The 22,942-nt window shown below is 43.2% G+C and overlaps 1 protein-coding gene and 1 pseudogene across 1 annotated transcript in view; one reads left to right on the top strand and one right to left on the bottom strand.

The window, feature by feature from the left end:
* Positions 1-545: 545 nt before the first annotated feature.
* Positions 546-22,942, bottom strand: part of LOC124285462 — a 100,593-nt gene continuing 78,196 nt past the window's right edge. Inside the window, 17 exon segments of the mRNA XM_046721701.1 lie at positions 546-743; positions 1,914-2,028; positions 3,735-3,826; positions 5,728-5,845; positions 7,086-7,115; positions 7,528-7,578; positions 8,497-8,663; positions 9,792-9,949; positions 10,731-10,906; positions 14,157-14,243; positions 15,982-16,137; positions 17,100-17,231; positions 18,469-18,664; positions 18,666-18,696; positions 19,101-19,215; positions 19,903-20,120; positions 21,063-21,177. Coding sequence (XP_046577657.1) covers positions 617-743; positions 1,914-2,028; positions 3,735-3,826; positions 5,728-5,845; positions 7,086-7,115; positions 7,528-7,578; positions 8,497-8,663; positions 9,792-9,949; positions 10,731-10,906; positions 14,157-14,243; positions 15,982-16,137; positions 17,100-17,231; positions 18,469-18,664; positions 18,666-18,696; positions 19,101-19,215; positions 19,903-20,120; positions 21,063-21,177 — 2,084 coding nt within the window. The 3' untranslated portion in view covers positions 546-616.
* Positions 4,142-4,224, top strand: LOC124285751 (annotated as a pseudogene).

Raw genomic sequence — 22,942 nt, 5'->3', positions numbered from 1 at the left:
TGCTGTGACCTTGCAAGTTATCTCAAGGTCACTAAATTCAACTGGTGTCGGTGAATCTCTCCACGACACCTTGGTACCAAATTTGAACAAAAGCCATCATTTCTTTCTTGAGTTATCGCCCTTACAAGCTTAAGCATATGATGTATGAAATGCAACGGAAAACGAACACACGCGTATTTACAATTTACGTAAATATGCATGACATTTTACTGCAACTAACATTATTACAATTTACGTCAATTTCTATTACAATTTACGTCGTATCAGCCCCGTTAGTCGCCTCTTACAAGAACCAGTACTATTCAAATGTCAAAAAATGACGAGTGAGTGAGTATGGTTTTATATTACGCCGCTTTTAGCAACATTCCAGCAACATCACGGCGGGGGACAACTTAAATGGGCTTCACACATTGTACCCATGTTGGGAATCGAACCGGGTCTTCAGCATGAGGAGCGAACGCTTTAACCATTAGGCTACCCCACCAGCCCCGCCAGTTGATGAGCCGAGGTGATTTTCAGTCCTTAACATACTCATCAGACAGTGCCATGTATAACACGTTTTATTATATAAATAAATACATTAGCGGCGTGGGAAGCGCCACTGGTGACAGTGTGTTTACTGTTCAGTGTACCCCACGGGGTAGTTGATGACGAAACCGGAGGGGCACTTGGGTACGGGGCAACATTTCCCCGCAGGGGGACTGTCCAGGTGGCATTTGTCCGGCAGATTCCACTGTAGACACCTAGGACGAAACCATTGCATTAGTAGTGACTGAGTGAGTGAGTTTAAGTTTACACCGCACTCGGCAATATTCCAGCTATATGGCGGCGGTATGCGCAATTGGGAACCGATGACATGTGTCAACCAAGTCAGCGAGCCTGACCACCCGATCCCGTCAGTCGCCGTTTACGACAAGCATGAGTTACTGAAGATCAATATTCTAACCCGGACCTTCACGGGTGCATTGCATTATTAACACATCGTTAACTCGAAGTCGTCGAAATCATAGAAAATACGCATAGATTTATTTAGTTTCGTAGTTCGACACAAGCCGAGTGCAGTCATTAGCCATGTCAATAAGGATTCTGTCCATATGGATAAAATGGCATCACTTTAGACGATGCATCGAGTAACTGAGTGAGTGAGTATGGTTTTACGCCACTTTTAGCAATATCCCAGCAATATCACGGCGGGGGATATCAGAAATGGGCTTCACACATTGTACCCATGTGGGGAATCGAACCCGGATCTTCAGCATGTCGAGCGAACACTTTAACCTCTAGGCTACACCAACGCCCCCGTGTGCGTGAGTAAGTGCGTATGGCTGTGTGTGGTAAGTAAGAGAGGGTGTCTGTTTGTGACTACGTGCATGGGATGGTGAGAGCACGTATCTGTTTGTGTTGCAGCAGTGTTACCATGGATACCCACCCAGACACAGGATACTCGAAGCTAACCAGTGTTACCATCCCCATACGTCCCCATTAAACGTCAGGCAGGGTAAGTTTTCATTAGAAGCACTGCATTTTTGTTAAATGGACTTTCATACACTGTACCTGGATGCCTATTTACCTATGCCTACCCTAATCTACGTAGATACTGTAGTCAGTGCCGTGTGTGAAACTGAGACATATGTCCAAGGGTGATATTACCTGTTAGTCTGATAGTTTCCCATAATATGTATCGGACAGAAACGTGGCACCAGATCGAAAGGAATTTAATTGCAAGGACTGCAAATTTGTGAAGCCAAATAATCAGTATGTGTCTTTGAGCATTTACATTTCGTGTATAGGGACCGTGGGTTCCTCCCTGTCTTCAGTCTGCTCAGGCGTTAGTATTTGGCAAAAATAATTAAAATTATATAAAAAATTTAGTATGTGGTTAGAGTGCATCGCATTGCGGGGCCCAGTCTTACTTTGTCTTGCACTGGTAGAATGACCCTGACCCATCTACACAGGTACACGTGTAGTCACAGCCATCGTCCCAAGTCTGACCCTCTGTGTATGTCCGGCCTTTGTAAAGACACACGCCTGTAAACAGAGGGGACGTAGAACCAATCTGATCATTGTGAGTCGATTAAAGGCTATCTAATCAATGCCCAAGGGTTACAGCATGTAGGAATTGTTTTGTATAGACACATGGAGGACATTTCCAATACTTGAGGCATCACAGCACAAGACAAACAGCGATTTATACAGCACTAGAGTATTCAGTGACCAAACAACAGTGGAATCTGGAGTAGATAGCATCGTGGTTGATAACACAACCGTCCACAACACGTTTTCACAACGTTGTGGGAAGGTTGTAGATTGGTAACGTCATGACACAACGTTGTGGGAAGGTTGTAGATTGGTAACGTCATGACACAACGTTGTGGGAAGGTTGTAGATTGGTAACGTCATGACACAACGTTGTGGGAAGGTTGTAGATTGGTAACGTCATGACACAATGTTGTGGGAAAGTTGTAGATTGGTAACGTCATGACACAATGTTGTGGGAAGGTTGTAGATTGGTAACGTCATGACACAACGTTGTGGGAAGGTTGTAGATTGGTAACGTCATGACACAATGTTGTGGGAAGGTTGTAGATTGGTAACGTCATGACACAATGTTGTGGGAAGGTTGTAGATTGGTAACGTCATGACACAACGTTGTGGGAAGGTTGTAGATTGGTAACGTCATGACACAACGTAGTAGGAAGGTTGTAGATTGGTAACGTCATGACACAACGCTGTCACAACGTTAGTATTACATCATTTTATAACGTTAGTTCACAACGTTACAGCATATACATATATATACGGTATCAAAACGTTGCGTATCGACTATTACGTTTCTGAAACGTTAAAGTTGGTGCTAGGTAAACTGTCTCTTTCCCGAAAATCCTAAGAACAAGAGTGGCATCGAATTATTCGTAATTTCTGCAGAAAACAGGACCGTAGACCGTATTTACCTATTATATTACATGATTACCATTCCATATATATATAGAAGACACAGTAACGTAATTTCTATTCTTACTGACAACGTTAATATCACGTCACTGTGCAACGTCACGTCACAACGTTGTGACAACGTAAATGGGAGTCCACAGAATAACTTTGTACGGACGAAAGCATAACGTTATGACAACGTGAAATAGTTACGTGTAGCTGGGGCCAATCACAATAGGGTCAATGTACACTGGTTCCGACAGGTCACACATTGTGTTCACCTGGTCGTCATTCCTGTCAGCTTTTAAAGACCATCATATGGTACTGGCGTTCGCCATGCACATTATTCCGACTATAAACCCCACTTGTCGTCGCCAGTACTTCATGGGACTGTAGACTGAATGTCCATCGCTGTGAATCACTATGCGTTTGACGCCATTTTAAACTAACAAATCAAGGTACAATCTGGTTGTCTCTAGTTGCAACACGGTATGAGCTCAGACCGAAGATTACATCGCGGAAACGGAGATATTTCTAGACGGGTTCCTTGGGTGCGCTGCGCTGACCCTTCACTAAAGCGGCAGCGCAGCGTACTTAGGGAAACAAACTGCGATATTCTACCTTGTGCACGGAGTTGGGCTTATCAGATTCCATGGGTAAGGCACACCCTTATTCACCTAAAACAGACACGAGTCACTGTCAGCTGACGTAGCGGCTGCATGTATTCACGGTTAATGGAGGAACGCTGTGGGCAAAAAAAACCCGTGATGTACTGGTGCTGGTACGTAACCATGGTTACCCACCTTTAGGCTCGTGACATATGGGCGTACTACAGCATTGGCCTGGTTGCTTCTCCAGCTTACAGTTTAGCGGGAGGTTGGAGAAGGACGGACACCTGCAACAACAAGTAGGCACGTCATTCATTCATTCATTCATTCATTCATTCATTCATTGTTTTGTCTGACATCTTTAATTGAGGAACTGACAATTGTTCCGTTGAACATATCTTGATTAATAATTGTTCTGTTGAACACCTGTTGATGGATTCACAATTGTTCTGTTGAACACTTCTTAATTGATGAATTGATAATTGTTCTGTTGAATATCTATTTTGCTGGAGAATTGATAATTGTTCTGTTTTTATTAACTGATGATTTGATAATTGATCTTTTTACCATTATCTCTTATTGATAATTTGATAAATGTTCCGTTGATCATACTTTGGGGGATCATTTCTATAGTATGCATCGTCATGACTTCAGGTATAACTGGGCGGTGGGGTAACCCAGTGGTTAAAGCGTTTGCTTGTCACGCCGAAGACCCGGGTTCGATTCTCCACATGGGTACATTATGCGAAGCCCATTTCTGGTGTCCCCGCCGTGATATTGCTGGAATATTGCTAAATGCGGCGTAAAACCATACTCACTCACTCATTCAGGTATAAACTGACATTCTAACAAACCATGAGGACGGCATGTCTGTTGATATTAAATTGATACTTCTTCTAGGGTTCATCGCCGATAACTGTTATCCCCTAAGTAAACATATCTTATGGAATATGTGACAACAGATTATTATGTATTAAACCATTTCAACAGAGATTACATGATAATATATTCCCAATCTTGACAATAACCTTTTTATAGCAGCCAATATATCCCTCAATATCTAAAAATTATATATGCCCAATTTCGGTGTTGTACTTTTAAACTAGCAGTTGAAACTGGTAGATACATTAATGCTGCATACAATGAAAGGCATTGCCTAGGCCTGTTTTGTACATCAATTGGTACTTTTGTTATTGAAGATAAATGGCATGAATTCTGTATCTGTGATGCAAACTTTCATATTAGAAATAATTGCATATCAAATTATTTTGGTAAATGTCCATCAATTATTAATTCTATATCTTTATTACGGAGGAAAAATGTTAATATCATCAATGATGTATGTCTATTTTTATACTATACTCATGCCAATAATGGTTGTCACCCCCCCCAGCCTATTGTTACAATTGATGTGGAAGGGGAGGTCGGCTTATCTAGGGGTAACACTTTCCTCAAACGTTTTTCAGGGCTTAAGAAAACACATCGTATCGCTTCGCGTGAACGAACAAGAGAAGACGATTTTGTCAGTAAAGACATCAAATTTGCAATTAAACATCACTAGACAAGATTATTTATCCCTTCAGTTCTAATTTGTTTTTGCTAGGCATTGTCTTATATGCAGGCATTAAGATTACCATGTGTATCTGTCTCGTATACATATGTATACGCATTTGTAATGTGTTTTGGGCCGGAGGCCTGTTATTGAAGTAAATTCTGTCTGTCTGTCTGTTTGACAACAAAGAAACTACACCACAGTCCATACAGAAGTGGAGTCCTAGGGGGAGTCTGGGAGTTAGGGATACAATAGTGTTAGTGTGTGAAAGAGTACTATGGTTTTATGCCTTTTAGCAGTGTTCTTCAGATATCATGCTGGGGACATCTGAAATGGGGGCTCACACATGGGGGAAGTCGAGCCCAAACAACCCATGATGTGATCTAAACAAACATGAAGTGGGACAGGCGCTCCACTATATCATAGCTTCACAGTGACACTCGATCACTCACTCGATCGATCACTCACTCACTCGATCGATCACTCACTCACTTGATCACTCACTCACTCGATCACTCACTCACTTACTCACTCATGCTGTACCATGAAGAATGGTGTCTTGGGGGCTTCTATCATCTGTACCTGCCTGTGTGTCTGTCTACAGACGTGTGTCTACCGTTAGTCGTGTACACTTACAAGTCGGTGCATCTGTAGAAGCTTTTGGTGCCGTCTATGCATGTGCAGTTGAAGGTACAACCGTCCTGCCAGCTGTCTCCAGTCTTGTAGCTTTTGCCCTTGTACAAACACTGGTCAACTGCAACACAATGCACACGTGCATGCTATCTTTCATGCGCGTTTCATCACTATGACAACACAATACAACTCACTTTGTAGAGATTTAACACGAAAAGCGTGGATCATGGGAACAACGAGATAGTGAGCTCGGGTTAGAATTGATCTTCAGTAACCCATGCTTGTCGAAAGAGGCGACTAACGGGATCGGGTGGTCAGGGTCGCTGACTTAGATGACACATCATCGTATCCCATTTGCGTAAATCGATGCTCATGATATTGATCACTGGTTTGTCTGGTCCCGACTCGATTATTCACAGCTGGAATATTGCTGAGTGCTCCCGTTAAACAACAAACAAGCAAAACTAAGTAGTGTTTGTTTGTTGTTTTAGTACTTAAATGGTGCTGCACTCAACAATATCCCTGCTAACTGACGTCGGTCTGTCGATAATCGATTCTGGACCACACAATCCAGTGATTGATATTTTGAGCAACAATCCAAGACGTTGGGGAACGATGAAACTCGTTCTCAAAATTCACCGAGCCTTACCAGCTGCTTCATACTTTCGCCTCTTAAGTGAGTGAGTGAGTTTAGTTTTACGCCGCACTCAGCAATATTCCAGCTATATGGCGGCGGTCTGTAAATAATCGAGTCTGGACCAGACAATCCAGTGATCAACAGCATGAGCATCGATCTGCGCAATTGGGAACCGATGACATGTGTCAACCAAGTCAGCGAAACTGACCACCCGATCCCGTTAGTCGCCTCTTACCGCCTCTTAAGACAAACGTCAGTTGTTTGAGACTTAGGTGCTAAAAAAAGTGCTGAGGTGACCGTAACTCCCGTAGCTTGTTTTGTACAATAGCACCCTGTTCTTGCCCGGACCCCGACCGGAGCACACATCGATAGGGAAACATCTAAACTACATTACACAAGTATACATTTTATTTCTCAAAACTGAATCCATCCCCAGTAATCCAGGGTATTATATCTCGGTCTACATGGCAAAAGTGTGAGTGTGTTAGTTTAGTTTTACGCCGTTTTAGCAATATTCCTGCAATGTCACGGCGGAGCACACCAGAAATGGGCTTCACACACTGTACCCATGAACTGACTGACTGACTGAGTTTGGTTTTACGCCGCTTTTAGCAATATTCCAGCAACATCACGGCGGGGGACACCAGAAATGGGCTTCACATACCCGGGTGTTCGGCGTGAAGAGCGAACGCTTTTTAGATTGGTGACAGATAACATCACTTACTGTTTGAACTTCCCGTTTGCGAGCCGACACCTGTAAATAATAACAGGGGGATATAGATCATACCGTTGTATATTTGTATAAAGATGAAAAATGATAATATTGTAAATGCAGTATCTTTTTCTGTTTAAAAGAAATCTTTTGTATATAAAACATATTAAAATACAAGAAACTGGTTTTAAATTTATATAACTATGCATCCATATTAACATATACTAAACAAAATAAGTTGGGGACCATGAACATTCTTTTGATATTTTTTGTATTGAAGGCACTTTAAATGTGAACGTTCTTAACTGATTTTGCTGTATATTAAGAGTTATTTCGGGAAAGAAAGCAAAAACACGAGATGACCTTGTGTGATGTTTTTTCCCACCTCCCAGCTGAGAGGCGTTTTTTGTCCATAAACAAGGAAATTGATACTAGGCACTGAAGTTCAACTCACACAGTCCTCCGTGTCCGGTGATGGTCATGACGTCACCTTCGCCGGGGTTGGCTGTTACGAAAAGTACAATCAAGATTCTAGAAGATACTACATTACGATGAAATGATGTAGCATGACACGTGTTCATGTGCCGGTATTGTTGTATGTTGGGGCCTCTGCATTCTGGGCCTTGAGATTTAATGCTTTATTTTTTTATCCCTGGATCACCAGATTGTCTTGTTTGTTTACATACCGCCGTCGCATGGCAGGTTTACTGCTGTGTGGGGACAGGCAATAGAGTGGGTGAGTGAGTGAGTGAGTTTAGTTTTACGCCGCACTCAGCAATATTCCAGCTATATGGCGGCGGTCTGTAAATAATCGAGTCTGGACCAGACAATCCAGTGATCAACAGCATAAGCATCGATCTATGCAATTGGGATACGATGACATGTTTCAAACAAGTCAGCGAGCCTAACCACCCGACCCCGTTAGTCGCCTCTTACGACAAGCATGAAGATTAATTCTAACCCGGATCTTCACGGGTCGGCAGGCAATAGATAATATTTTATATAAAATGGGTGAACGGCGAGTGCTCCCTTAATGCAGGATAGGCTAACTCGTTTCGCAAACACCTGGTGTCAATACTAATTTTCAGTTGCTATTCATAAAGACTTTCACATCAATTTTGCCTTTAATATCAAAGGAATCTGTCTGAAAACTGGTTATTTTCTTGCAATGTCGTTATATAGTTTAAACATTCAAAGAAACCAAAGTGAACTATTAATTTTACAGTAGAATGAGTGATTTTAGTTATACGTCGCTTTTAGAAATATTCCAGCAATATCACGGCGGTGGACACCAGAAATGAGCTTCACATATTGCATCCATGTTGGAAGTCGAACGGGGTCTTCGGCGTGACTAGTGAACGCTTCAACCACTGGGCTACCCCAGCGCCTCTGTGTTGGGGGTTGGGGGACCAGGTATACTTACTGAATCCCCAGTGAGATCTTGTTTCAGTTGGAGAGTAGTAGAACGCTGGTTTGGCTGCCAGTTTCTCATAGAAGCAGTCCCCCTTGGTGGAAATCATCATCCAGCCGTAAGCATCGCAACCATTAGACTCGCTGCTGGCGTAGAATTCACGGCCGCTGTTGGCATCACTGGAACAAAGAATAATCAAAATGAGCATCAGAAGCTGTTAACGTAGGAATTTTGTTATTTAAGAGGAAGGGAATTGTCGTCTATATGTCTTGGCTACACGTACACTACGTTCCACCATCACCCTGGAATAATACGTCAATACGTCATTTGTACGTATACACTACGCTCATCTTATCCATCACCCGTGCATGATACGTCAAAACGTCATTTGTACGTATACACTTCGCTCATCTTATCCATCACCCGTGCATGATACGTCAAGGGCACATGTACACTACGTTCATCCACCCTTCGTGAATAATACGTCAATACATACGTATACACTACGTTCATCCAACACCCGTGCATACTACGTAAATACATCATGGGTACGTATACACTACGTTCATCTCATCCGTAACTCGTGCATACTACGGAAATACGTCATGGGTACGTATATACTACGTTCATCTTATCCATCACCCGGGAATAATACGTCAATATGTCATGGGTACGTATACACTAGGTTCATCCATCACCCGTGCATAATACGTCAATACGTCATAGGTACGTATACACTACGTTCATCTCATCCATCACCCGTGCGTAATACGTCCATACGTCATGGGTACCTATACTCTACGTTCATTTATCCATGAGCCGGGCATAATACGTCAATACGTCATGGGTACGTTTACACTACGTTCATCCATCACCCGTGCATAAAACGTTAATACGTCATGGGTACATGACTACGCTCCTCAATCACCTGCTGATAATACCGCAATACGTCATGGGTATTTAAACACTACGTTCATCCAATATAATACACAATGCATTTGAGAAAGTGGTCAAATCACGCAAATGGTTTATTTGGGATAACCCTTTTCTATGTTTGTACTTGTTTGGGTTGAGTCTCTCTCAGAAATTGATACTTTGCTGAGAAAGTGTACTGACTGAGTTTGGTTTTACGCAGCTTTCAGCAATATTCCAGCAATATCACGGCGGGGACACCAGAAATGGGCTTCACACATTGTACCCATTGTGGGGAATCGAACACGGGTCTTCGCGTGACGAGCAAACGCTATATACACTAGGCTACCCCACCGCTGCTTAAGGAAAGGGGTTCAAAACAAAGGATCCCCTACCCCTTGAGGCTGAAGACGCCGTGGACGGCGTTTTGGATGTCGCTGTAGGTGGAGGAGATGATCCTGCTGGGGTCCATCCAGTTGTCCTTTGTAGCACCTTGGGCGTTGAAGATGATGTTGGCTTTCTCTACACCATTCTTGTAGATGGACAGCTTAACCTGAAGACAAGTAAGGCAACAATGTAACTGGCATAATGTCGGATACGAGAGATTGAACTATGCGTGAGTGGTTGCTTTGTTGTTTAACGCCACATTCAGCAATATTCTAGCTGTATGGCGTCGGTCTGTAAATAATCCAGTTTGGACCAAACAATCCAGTGATCAACATAATGAGTATCGATCTACGGAATTGGGATACGATGACATGTGTCGACCAAGTCAGCGAGCATTACCCACCCGATCCTTTTACGACAAGCTGGGTTCTGACCCGGATCCTCACGGGATTATGCGTGAGTGAGTGAATATATGAGTGAGTGCGTGAGTGATCGTGAGTGCATGTGAAGTGTGACATGTATATATCTGATGTCTTGTTTGGCAGCTTGACCCCTGGGAGTTTCTAGGACTTGAGTCCTGCCCCACAACGAAGAACATGTGACACATGTGGTCTCACCTTAGGGAAATGAGTTTGTTTAAAATTGCCTCTGTTCGCCCAGCAGAAAATGGGTCCCCGGTGGGATAAGTCATGTGACTATTAACCTTCCAGCGCCTCACAAACAGCTTGGGTTATTGGGGTATTAATGAACATCATGCTGTATGTGCTTAGAGCAGACATGTGCAGCGTGAAAATAAGTGCTATATAAGTGGCCTCATTATTCCAGCGATTCATGCTAATATTGAATCTACGATCAGCGGTTCTTGGTAACTCTCGAGTCGAATGTCGACATTCGACAACCCATGGTATGTACAGAACATAAAAGCGACTATCAAATGAGGGACTCACCTGGTCAAACTTGCATTGATCCCATTGGTTGGCGATGTTCGGCTTGTAGTGACCTTTGAAACTGTTGGTCAGGTCCATGGCTTTGGTGTTGTACTGGTTGGACGTGCCCGACCCAGACCACAGCTGGTACAGGTCCCCAGGGACTCCTGCCACGCCCTTCATCAGGATGACCCATCCTAAATGTAATATATACACATCCTCTGAATAGCGGAATATATGAGAATGTGTGAGTTGAGTGTTTTGCCTCTTTTAGCAATATTCCAGCATTATCACGGCGGGGGACACCAGACGTCACACATTGTGTCCATGTTGGAAATCTTAACCGGGTCTTCGGCGTGACAAGTGAACCCTTTCACCAATAGGATAGTTAAACATCACCTCTGATAGTAAATAAAAAAAGATCACCCGACATTGTGACATAAATAAACATCACCCCAAAGAGTGGAATATACAAACATCACCCCAAATAGTAAATTCAGAGGTACAGATAAGCTGCGTATCTGCGTAAATTACGCAAATATTTATGTGAAAACTCAATTCGTATTAAGTCTATTGCGTACAAGTACGCATGAATTTTTGTAAATACTCACTAAATGTGATCTTACATGCGTACATACGAAAATTTTGAATCATAGCTTGCGTACCGGTGGATACATAAAATAACTGACTGACTGAGTTTGGTTTTACGCCGCTTTTAGCAATATTCCAGCAACATGACGGCGGGGGACACCAGAAATGGGCTTCACACATTGTGCCCATGTGGGGATTCGAACCCGGGTATTCGCCGTGACGAGCCAACGCTTTAACCATTAGGCTACCCCACCGCCCCTAAAATAACTGAGGTATATTGAGAGGTTCTATTTCAACACAGACTAGGCAACTTGCAGTCTTTCTTGTCGTTTCTCATATTACAGATCCAATATAAATAACATTTAAACTTTATTATATTTTTACAATCAATGGAAAATGGCAAAATACCCAATTGAGTTTGTGTGAGGTGGGTACAATTTATTTGTTTACTCAAAGGAAAATTAGGATACCCAACTGAGATGAACACAAGCGAGTACATAACTCAGTGATCCAAAAAGTTATTTGTAGTTCTGGTAAATACATAAACATCACCCAACATTGTGACACAAGTAAACATCACCCTAAATAGTGGCATATATAAACATCACCCCATATTTTCGACAAAAAAGAACGTCACCCCAAATAGTGGAATATATACATATCGCCCCACACTGTGACATACATAAACATCACCTCAATCAGGAGAACATATAAACCTCACCCCAATAGTAAAGAAACGCAAGTTTCGAAACAAAATGAAATCTCATGAAGGTAAGCGTTCATGTTTATGGAACGTTCATGGTAAATTGACGTAACGATCCCATGGGATGACGTCATGCAGTTTGACGTCCAAACGAAACATTCGCACAAACACTCCAACAGTGCAGCAAAACCATAATTTTAGCACGTGCATGGACGGTTCTGGATGGAAAGCATGCATTTTCACTCTGAGGTATCCTTTATAAAGTTTGTGTAAAAACCAGTTCAGTATTGATGCTAGGAGGTGTACACGCCACACAAACGATGCCTAGACTAACGACTGAGCAGAGGGAATGGCCATTGGAAAGTTGCACGGATGTAGCTCTGCAACCGCTGTACATAGCAAGACAATTGGGCTGTCATCTTACCACCATTACGCGACTTGCTCAACGTCATGAGTAAACCGGGGTTGCTGCTGACCGTCGCCACACCAGACGGCACGAGTGACAACTCATGCGCAAGAACGGTTCATCCGGGTCACTCATCTAAGGAACCAAACTTAAGCAGCAACAGTAACAGCAGCCTTAGTTCATGGGTCAAGGGGAGCAGTGTCCAGCGATACGATTAGGCGTCGTCTTCGGGTTGCTGGAATCCACTGCCGAAGGCCATATATGGGGCCAATCTTCACACGTCAACGCCAGCGACGTTTACAGCTCTCACACAGCAAGGGTATCGATGGATCATCTGGCTCAGGCCAACATTAACGTTCTTCCATGGCCGTCTCTTTTCCCAGATATGGCTCTCATTGAACATTCTGTGACGAAATTGGACGGAGGATTGCTGCAGGTAGACAGCCACTCACATTTGCACAATTGGAATAGAGATTGGTGTTTGGGCGGAACCAATTGCCACAGGCATTCTTTCAGACTCTAGTGAACTCAATGATGCGAAATTGCACAGTCTGTGTGCAAGCTCAAGGTGGCGCTACGCGCTACTAAAGAGACTCTCACTTTTCGGGTTCAGGGGTATCTCGATTTGACGGACTGTGATCAATTTGAACGTATTGCAATTCAATGTCAACAGTAACTTTCAGCTGTTAAATTGACAGTGATTTCTATATAATAAATGATAAGACATACTTTTGGTTGTCTTCTATTCAAAACTTGACAAAAAGCCAGACTTGCGTTTCTTTTGCTGTTCAGTATATATAAACATAATTGCATATACATAACTCCATATGGTGAAATATTAAGAGGTTATTACATGACAGATTTCCTTTTGCCAGTCATATCAGCCACAGACTGACAGTCGAATACATAATTTTTTCGTATAAGTCGTTTGAGCCCATTTCTGGTGTCCCCCGCCGTGAAGTAGCTGGAATATTGCTAAAAGCGGGGTAAAATCAAAACTCAGTCAGTCAGTATAAGTCGTTTGACACACTTGCTCGAGTGTAATAAATTTCTTTATAACCCGCCCGTGGAAGATACTGCAGTGTAATATTTTTACGACAATTTTACACTAGTGTAATACCGCTCGACATATGACGTCATAATGGTTACAGTTATGACGTCACAATGCTAATGCCTCTGTCGTAATGGTATTAGACCTTGCTTGACTCGAGGAACATTGGCATGAGAGTCATCACACTGTAGGCAGTTTCTATCAATTTATGTTGGAGAGTAATAAACAGAATACTAAACTCACTTCCGTGAAATACCATTTCTATTAAATTTGTGATAGATTTAGCATCAAACTCGCAAACTCGCTTTCGCTCGTTTGATACCAATTCATTAACTCGTTTAATAAAAATGGTATTACACGGAAGGTCGTTTAGTATCCTCAATTTTATAATCCATTTTATTCATGTACATTTGTAACTTCACTGATGTCAAGTTCAATTGTTTAATGACGTCACAGACGACGAAATACAGAAACAGTGGTTGCTAGGCAAAAGTGATATGTGCACATGTGCACATATGATATATATGACACTGGTTATGTATCACCATATGGATAATAAGCATGTATATACAACAACCTACACCGTGTAATACAAAAACATCACCAGAAGAGGTGAAATTCTTCACGCCTTGGCCAGCTTTAGTATATACGAAGAACGAATTTGAATTGCAAGTGTACTGTTAATAAGTGTCATACCTTGCGTTGAGCCGCTTCCCCAGATTGTCTGCACTCCCCCCACGACTGTCGAGTTGGGGGACTGCCCGGTGACAATCTGCTCGTTGGCTGAAACACACAGATAGATGCATAACTTAGGTTGTATCTTGTCAAAGAACCTTGCAATACAGCTTCTTTCAGTTTACCTTGAAGTGAAAGAAATAAAATAGTTTTAGAGCTGGGACCGCTTTGTGCTGGTGGGTCCTGAAGTGCAGTAACGTTAGGGATTGGCCCGAAAGATTTGCTAGAGACAGTGTATTTTAACAGGAACTTCTTCAAAATACGAACTAAAAATATTGGTCTATTTGAATTTTTTACAGCTGCTGCTACTACTACTATTACTGCTGCTGCTACTACTACTATTACTACAACTACTGCTTCCACTACTACTACTGCTGCTGCTACTACTACTACTGCTACTATTACTACTGCTGCTACTACTACTGCTACTACTTGCTGCTACTACTACTACTACTACAACTGCTGCTACCTACTACTACTACTGCTGCTGCTACTACTACTACTACTGCTACTGCTACTGCTACTACTACTACTACTGCTACTGCTGCTGCTACTACTGCTGCTGCTACTACTAACTGCTACTGCTGCTGCTTGCGGCTACTACTACTACTGCTGCTGCAGCTACTACTACTACTGCTGCTGCTGCTGCTACTGCTGCTGCTACTGCTGCTGCTACTACTACAACAACTACTTCTACTACTACAATGAAAGATAAAATAACTGGAAATAGGGATAAGTGCATAGCTTTTTTAGATTCCTGATGTACAAAGTGAGTAGACAGATTTTGCAAATGGTAATAATATCAGATGTCATAGTGTTGGAGATAGTAAACTGAGATAATAATTTGAGATGATTTGGGGTGGTATATAGATATATTAGAAACAAATTAACATGACATCAATATGGCTGGTCTTCGCAATGTCGAGTTTGTCATGTCACAGAGAGGTAACACCCTCCTATTGGAGGGTTATCTTTACGTAAAGAGTGTCGAGAGACAGACTTTGTACACTGAAAGTGTGTCAAGTCAACCTGTAGACGAGTCACAACAGTGGGAAACATTTTGAGGAATTTCACAGAGCATAACCATCCTCCAGTGGATTTGTCTGGAACCAAGTCTACAGCCTGCATGCCAGACATGGAAGTACAACCCATTCCCTTGATCTTGGATCTCTTAAACCTCAAGTTCAATATTGTTGAACCTTTGTAAAATAAGAGACACTGAAACAATGTTCTTGGATGGAAACGTATATCTAAATATGTTATGATATTATGATATTTAATTTAGTTTATTTAACCTCACGTTCAATATTATTGAACTTTTGTTAAAATAATTTTGGCATAATCCATCAAAACTATTCTCTCAAACTCTTGATAATGGTTTTGCTCATTAAAATCATTCTGTTAATTTCCAAGTGTTTGGGCTGGTTCATTGTATGAAATAGGCAACAGGCAGGATATTAGCAGTGCACTAGACCATGCACTTTATTTTATAAGATGTAGGGGTTATGGACTGAAGGGGTTTTGGGAGGTTACCTTCTTGTAATATTGTTCTATTTTCACGCTTCACACCGAGGGGTGACAAACGGTGGTGGAACAGCGCCCGCTGTTTCCTGACAAAACCTGGCTGTGCTGAGTTGCACCTGAAGTGCGTGCCAGCGCTGTTCCACGAGTTGTTCCACCTGCCTGTTTCAGGACCATGTGTCGTATTTATGGTTTGTGCACTTATCCCTATTTCGAGGTATTTAATCATTCATCTGGCGCACACCTTTAAGTGTTTAATACTCACGGCAGTAACCGCAGGTACGTTTGCAGTTAACCTTTGCCCAGTCCATGTAAGGGTCTTTGCAGGACGCTGTGCCGTAGGACGCACAGTTGGTGAGTTTGTCGGTGCAGGCTCCGACCACAATCGGCGTCGGCGTCGTCGTGACCTGTGTTTGACCCGCTTGGGGAATGAACAAAACGTTTGTATGGCCAGTACAATCCAACTTTAGGTGAGAAATTGTACATGTATTTCATACCTGCCAACTCTCACACAGAGAGACTCACGCTTTTTTTACCCATGTCATGCTCTCACGACAAAACTGATAAACCTCACGCCAAACTGGGTTCATATGAAAAATAGAAATAAAAAATCAGGCATTGACTTCAGAGGGCCTCAGGAACCGGCCGGAGGTTGCGGCCCTTGCACCCCGGCATCTCAAGCTTTTATAATTTTGGGGTTGGAAGCTCTGGTATTTCAACATGGCTTCGAGATTTAGTCCTTCCATATCCTTGGCGGACGACTATTTGTGGAGAATCAAAACCCGAGCGTTCTGCGTGGCGAGCGACCACCTTAATCATTAGGCTGCCCGTGCCGATAAAAACAAGCTGACATATAGATTATCACGAGCCCCGGTCAAGATCTGATGAAGGGATACGTTAACTAGCAAACTAAACCTGCTAATGCCCGATGCTAGTGAACAAATTATTTATGAAGGTGAAGTGACCCGTGAAGATCCGGGCTAGAATTGATCTTCAGCAACCCGTGCTTGTCGTAAGAGGCGACTAACGCGATCAGGTGGTCAAGCTCGCTGACTTGGTTGACACATGTCATCGTATCCCAATTGCGTAGATAGATGCTCATGCTGTTGATTACTGGAATGTCTGGTTTTACAGACCGGGGCTAATAGTAACCACCCGAAACCAATTGCGTTCAAACAGACTCCGATTATGTTTGACTGTTCCGCCTCGATTATTTAGACCGCCGCCATATAGCTTGAATGATGCTGAGTGCACCATCCATCCATCCATCCATCCAACAATCCATCCATCCATCAACCAGTGCATCAACCATTCAATCCAACAAACAAACAAACAATCATGCGAAGCTGCAGTTGAAATATCAGTATTAGAAAGTAACCTTACTTTGACACTTGTTGCACGTCTTGGCGCAGTTCTTCACCGCCCAAGGCTCGTAGGCACCGCTACAGGACGCAGATCCATACTGCACACAGTTGTCTAGTACATCAACACAGGATGTAGCCTGGGTGGGTTTGGCTGAACACGGAAGAAAGATAATCAGGTTTTTGTCCCAACGATGTGGGCTAACAAAGGTGCCAGAGTTGGAGAATGGAGGGTCTGTATTTCCCTGACCACACATGGAAGTGTGGCGAATGGAGGGTCTGTATTTCCCTGACCACACATGTAAGTGTGGCGAATGGAGAGTCTGTATTTCCCTGACCACACATGTAAGTGTGGCAACAGGTTTAAGTAATGAAATACCCAACAGAATGACTGAATAACGGGAAACATGTTGGCAGAGGGAGTGAGTCGGTACGGGTTTTGCAATATTCTAGCAACATCCCGGAGGACTTCACATGTTTATGTTGGAACAGAACAATGTCATCAAGTCCCTGAATGAAAGGGAATTTCCTGCATACATGATTTGGTTTGGTTTGTTAGTTTTCTAACGCCACACTCAGCAATATTCCAGCTATTTAGCGGCGGCCTATACATTTTCAAGTGTGGACGAGACAATCCAGTGATCAACATCATGAGCATCGATCAACGCAATTTGGATACGATGACGTATGTCAACCAAGTCAGCGAGCCTGACCACTCCATCCCGTTAGTCGCCTCTTAAGACAAGCATAGGTTACTGAAGATCAATTCTAACCCGGATGTTCACGGGTCTCCTGCAGCCATGAAGCAGACATTCAGGGAATTTAGCTTCCTCAGCACGGATTTGATTATAGCCTCACGGATGAAAGAAAGTAGACATTTGAAAATTGGATTTGTCCAAAACAATACAAATGCTACTATACTACAAACTGTCGCCGTAACACTGCAAACCTAAGGTTAAAAACCCAACTAAGATCCCCGTATTAATACAATATTTGGAATAAGCATGTGCTATTTATTTCATGTTTAGGTACCAACACCACCTTTTTTACCGGGCTGTTGCTACCGTGAGTGTTTCTCTTGGACTTTGGCAAAACGCCTTTAGTTAGTATTATATATTATCATGTTTACTGACATGACCAACAAAATTGTCAAACCCCAAGTCATAATAATCACGTAAACATATGCAAATTTGTTTTTCCTTACACTTAAATATGCACATTTATGTTGGCCAAAATGGATCCTTACTGTATTTCGCATTTACCGAACTACATAACGGCATGGTGAAACAAAACGAAACCCTTTAAATCACAGGTTCAGAGAGGATTAGACAAAGAAAATTGCACTTCTATTATAGTTCTCAAAAATGAATTACACATTTTATTAAACTCACGACAAAGTCCACAGAACGCTGCACAGTTAGCTCTCCCCCACGATTCGTATTCTCCCTTTGCAAGCGTAGTCACCATACACGTCACAGTTGGGCTTGACGTCCTTACAGCCGGGATTAGCTGCAGGGGACGGGGAGGCTGTGACCTTGGTGTCACAGCTGACGGCCTTGCAGCACCCCTGGGTCGGCACCAGGTGGCAAGAGGTGGGAAGAGAGGTGTATCTTGAGCACCTGTCAGGTAACAGTTGATTAATTGCAGGTGTGTTTCATTGTCAGAATTAACCCAGCTATGGGCCGGTGGTCTGTAAACAATTGAGTCTGGACAAGATAATCCTGTGATTGACATCATAAACACATATCTGCGCTTTTGCGAGATGATGCAACCGTGCATCAACCAAGTCAGCGAACCTGAACTCATTCGTAAAAATCCTGGAGTGCCAGGTCGGCTGTAACGCCACAGCATGAGCTCGTGTACTCTCACATTTGTTTGTTTGTTCTTTTAACGCCGCACTCAGCAATATTCCATGCAGGTATATGGTGGCGGTCTGTTAGTAATCGAGTCTGGACCAAACAAACCAGTGATCAACACCTTAAACATCGATCTGCACAACTGGGATACGGCGGCATGTACTTACATTGGATTACAGCGGTACTGCCTCGTCGTAGCATCTGTACATTCACAGCGGTAGTCGCAGCCGTCGTCCCACTTCTGACCTTGCTGGTACACAACGCCCTTGTAGACACACCCGGCTGCAAATGAGTGGATAAGTGAGTGAGTGAGTAAGTATGGTTTTACGCCGCTTTAAGCAATATTCCAACCACATCACGGCGGGGGTCACCAGAAAGTGGGCTTCAAACATTGTAACCAGGTAATGAATTGAATCCAGGTTTTCGGTGACGTGCGAACGCTTTAACCACTAGGCTACCCCACCGCCCCTAACTGGGATTCGAACGATTCAGGGCAACCTAGTACGGCTTACTTTTTTAAATATTTCATCCACATGAAAAAGTCAAATGGGTCAGGGAAATTGTATTCAACTCCCTTGCGTTTAACGTAATATCGAACAGCACTTATGGTTTATAAAGACATATCAACTTGTGTAAGTGAGTGAGTATGGACTTACGGAGGTTTTTTAGCATAATACCAGCAATAACACGGCGGGGAAAAAACAGAAATGGGCTTCACCCATAATACCCAGGGTTTTGGTGTGACGAGCAAACGCTCTAACCATTTGGGTAACTAACCATTTCGGCTTGATATTTGAGAAAAGCCAAAAATGACGAAGGCTTGACACTTTCGCAACACTCAATAATTGGTTTCAGTAATGCTTAAGGGACACAACTTTGCACAGGGAGTTGAGTCCACTTGGATGTCGGTGTCAGTACCCGCTGATAGTCTACACGTGTGTCTCTGTCCAACACAGTCAGATATAGTACCTGTAGACCCGCCGATGGTGCTGCTGTATCCCACGTTGTAGCCTGGTCTGAAGCCGCTGAAGCCGCCAGTGTAGGCGCCGAAGACGGGGTACACGTTAGGGTTGGTGATGGGGTTGATGACGGTGCCGTCCGGCTTTTTGCACATGGGGGATGAGCAGCACCCTGTGTTAGGCTTGACCAGGTAGCAGTCACTGGGTAGATTGTCGTAACTGGGACACCTGTAGGGTTGGTCAATCATTGAGTGAGTGAGTGAGTGAGTGAGTGAGTATGGTTTTACGCCGCTTTTAGCAATATTCCAGCAATATCACGGCGGTGACACCAGAACTGGGCTTCACACATTGCACCTATGTGGGGAATCGAACCCGAGTCTTCGGCGTGACGAACGAACGCTTTAACCACTAGGCTACCCCACCGCCCCAGGTCAGTCATTGAGTCAAATATGTGCTTTGTTTGTTTGTTTGTTTGTTTGTTTGTTCTTTAACGCCGCTCTCAGCCAAATATTCCATCTATATGAAGGCGGTATGTATATATAAGAGTCTGGACCAGACACTCCAGTGACTGTCATCATAAACATCGATCTACGCAATTGGTAGGATGACATGTGTCAACAAAGTCAGCGAACCTGACCCCAGGATCCTGTTTGTCGCCTCTTACGACAATCATAGGTTGCAGAAAAGAAATCTAACCTGGGTCTTCACATATATGGGTTGATGTAGATCAGTTCCAACCAGGATTTTCAAAGGAGTAGAACAACTTTGGGTTGCTGAAGATAAATTTTATCACAGGGGAGGCAAACATGGATTGATGTAGATCAGTTCTAACCAGGATCTTCACACGGGTAGAACCGGCTTGGGCTGCTGAAGATCAATTTTTACCGGACCTTCTCAAGTCTCAAAAGGTAGTGATTCGACTTGACACCATCAGGTTAGCGTCGCCGTTGCTGAGAGTGAGAGAGTACGGTTTTACGCTGCTTTTAGCAATATTCCAGCAACATCACGGCAGGGGACACCAGAAATGGGCTTCACACATTCTACCCATGTGGGGAATCGAACCCGGGCCTTTGGCGTGACGAGCGAACGTTTTAACCACTAGGCTACCCCACCGCCCTCGTTACTGAGACTAAACAGGAATGATTGGTGGAAACAAGCAGCGGTACTTACATCGGTTTGCAGGAATAGTATCCGGACCTGGCGTCAAGGCACTCACAGTTGAAGGAGCAACCATCCTTCCACTTCTCGCCCTGGTGGTACATCTGGTTCTTGAACACACAGACGCCTGCAACAACAGGTGCGTACTCATCACTGATTCAGGGCACAGGCCCTCGTGTCTTTGCGAGGATTAAAGGTCGGGGATCATCTAAAATGTCGGGGGTCACCTCAAAATTATTTTTAATATTTTAAAAATCTTTAAACCTAGCAAATGCACGAGGGAAACAAAGTAACGGGTAGAGAAGCACCCGTAAAATCTTCTACACTTCGACACGCTCTGCGCCATTTCTACGAAAGTCGTTTCAGTTGGAGTCATCACAATTGATGTCGTCCATTCAATATCACAGCCGTGGAGACAACGAATCTGATTTTTCTATTATTCAAATTATGGTCTTTTATCTAAGGGTCCATGTTGATCCAGGAACTAGTAATGTTACTCTAGGTTCCGGTAAGACATTAAATATCTCTAAGTAATATGAGCAATGACGTTAAACTTCTCTCGGTTCGGTCAGTAAAGACATAACCCTTTTCTGTGTTCGATGATCAAGGGCTTCACTTGCATGTAAATCTAGATTCGATGTAGGGGAAATTAATCACCCCTTGGTTCAGTGATCAAGACATTATTTATCTGTTGGTTCGGGACATTTGGTTTCTTATTTTTGGTTATTTAGCACATTATATCGACGACACAACGTATTTCTATGTTCGTGCATTATTGACAGTACGTATATTTGTGTTCAGTGATCGCTGAAATGTATTTCTTGGTTCAAGGATAGAGAATCTGACGAAAATACCACCATGGTAACCGTCTGTATACAAGTTCAACACCAGTCTCCAGTAGCACAAAGCTATCGTAGCGCTACGACTGTCGTACCTCCTGTACTGTAACACAGACTTACGACTGTCGTACCTCCTATACTGTAACACAGACTTACGACAGTCGTACCTCCTATACTGTAACACAGACTTACGACTGTCGTACCTCCTATACTGTAACACAGACTTACGACTGTCGTACCTCCTATACTGTAACACAGACTTACGACTGTCGTACCTCCTATACTGTAACACAGACTTACGACTGTCGTACCTCCTATACTGTAACACAGACTTACGACTGTCGTACCTCCTATACTGTAACACAGACTTACGACTGTCGTACCTCCTATACTGTAACACAGACTTACGACTGTCGTACCTCCTATACTGTAACACAGACTTACGACTGTCGTACCTCCTATACTGTAACACAGACTTACGACTGTCGTACCTCCTATACTGTAACACAGACTTACGACTGTCGTACCTCCTATACTGTAACACAGACTTACGACAGTCGTACCTCCTATACTGTAACACAGACTTACGACTGTCGTACCTCCTATACTGTAACACAGACTTACGACTGTCGTACCTCCTATACTGTAACACAGACTTACGACTGTCGTACCTCCTATACTGTAACACAACTTACGAGACTGTAACACAGACTTACGACTGTCGTACCTCCTATACTGTAACACAGACTTACGACTGTCGTACCTCCTATACTGTAACACAGACTTACGACTGTCGTACCTCCTATACTGTAACACAGACTTACGACTGTCGTACCTCCTATACTGTAACACAGACTTACGACTGTCGTACCTCCTATACTGTAACACAGACTTACGACTGTCGTACCTCCTATACTGTAACACAGACTTACGACTGTCGTACCCTCCTATACTGTAACACAGACTTACGACTGTCGTACCTCCTATACTGTAACACAGACTTACGACTGTCGTACCTCCTATACTGTAACACAGACTTACGACTGTCGTACC

Source organism: Haliotis rubra, unplaced genomic scaffold (assembly GCF_003918875.1).
Source record: "Haliotis rubra isolate DU_JTF1 unplaced genomic scaffold, ASM391887v1 Scf11, whole genome shotgun sequence".
In the NCBI taxonomy this organism is placed as follows: domain Eukaryota; kingdom Metazoa; phylum Mollusca; class Gastropoda; order Lepetellida; family Haliotidae; genus Haliotis; species Haliotis rubra.
Note: the sequence above shows the minus strand (reverse complement) of the source record. Positions and strands in the feature narration are given on the sequence as shown.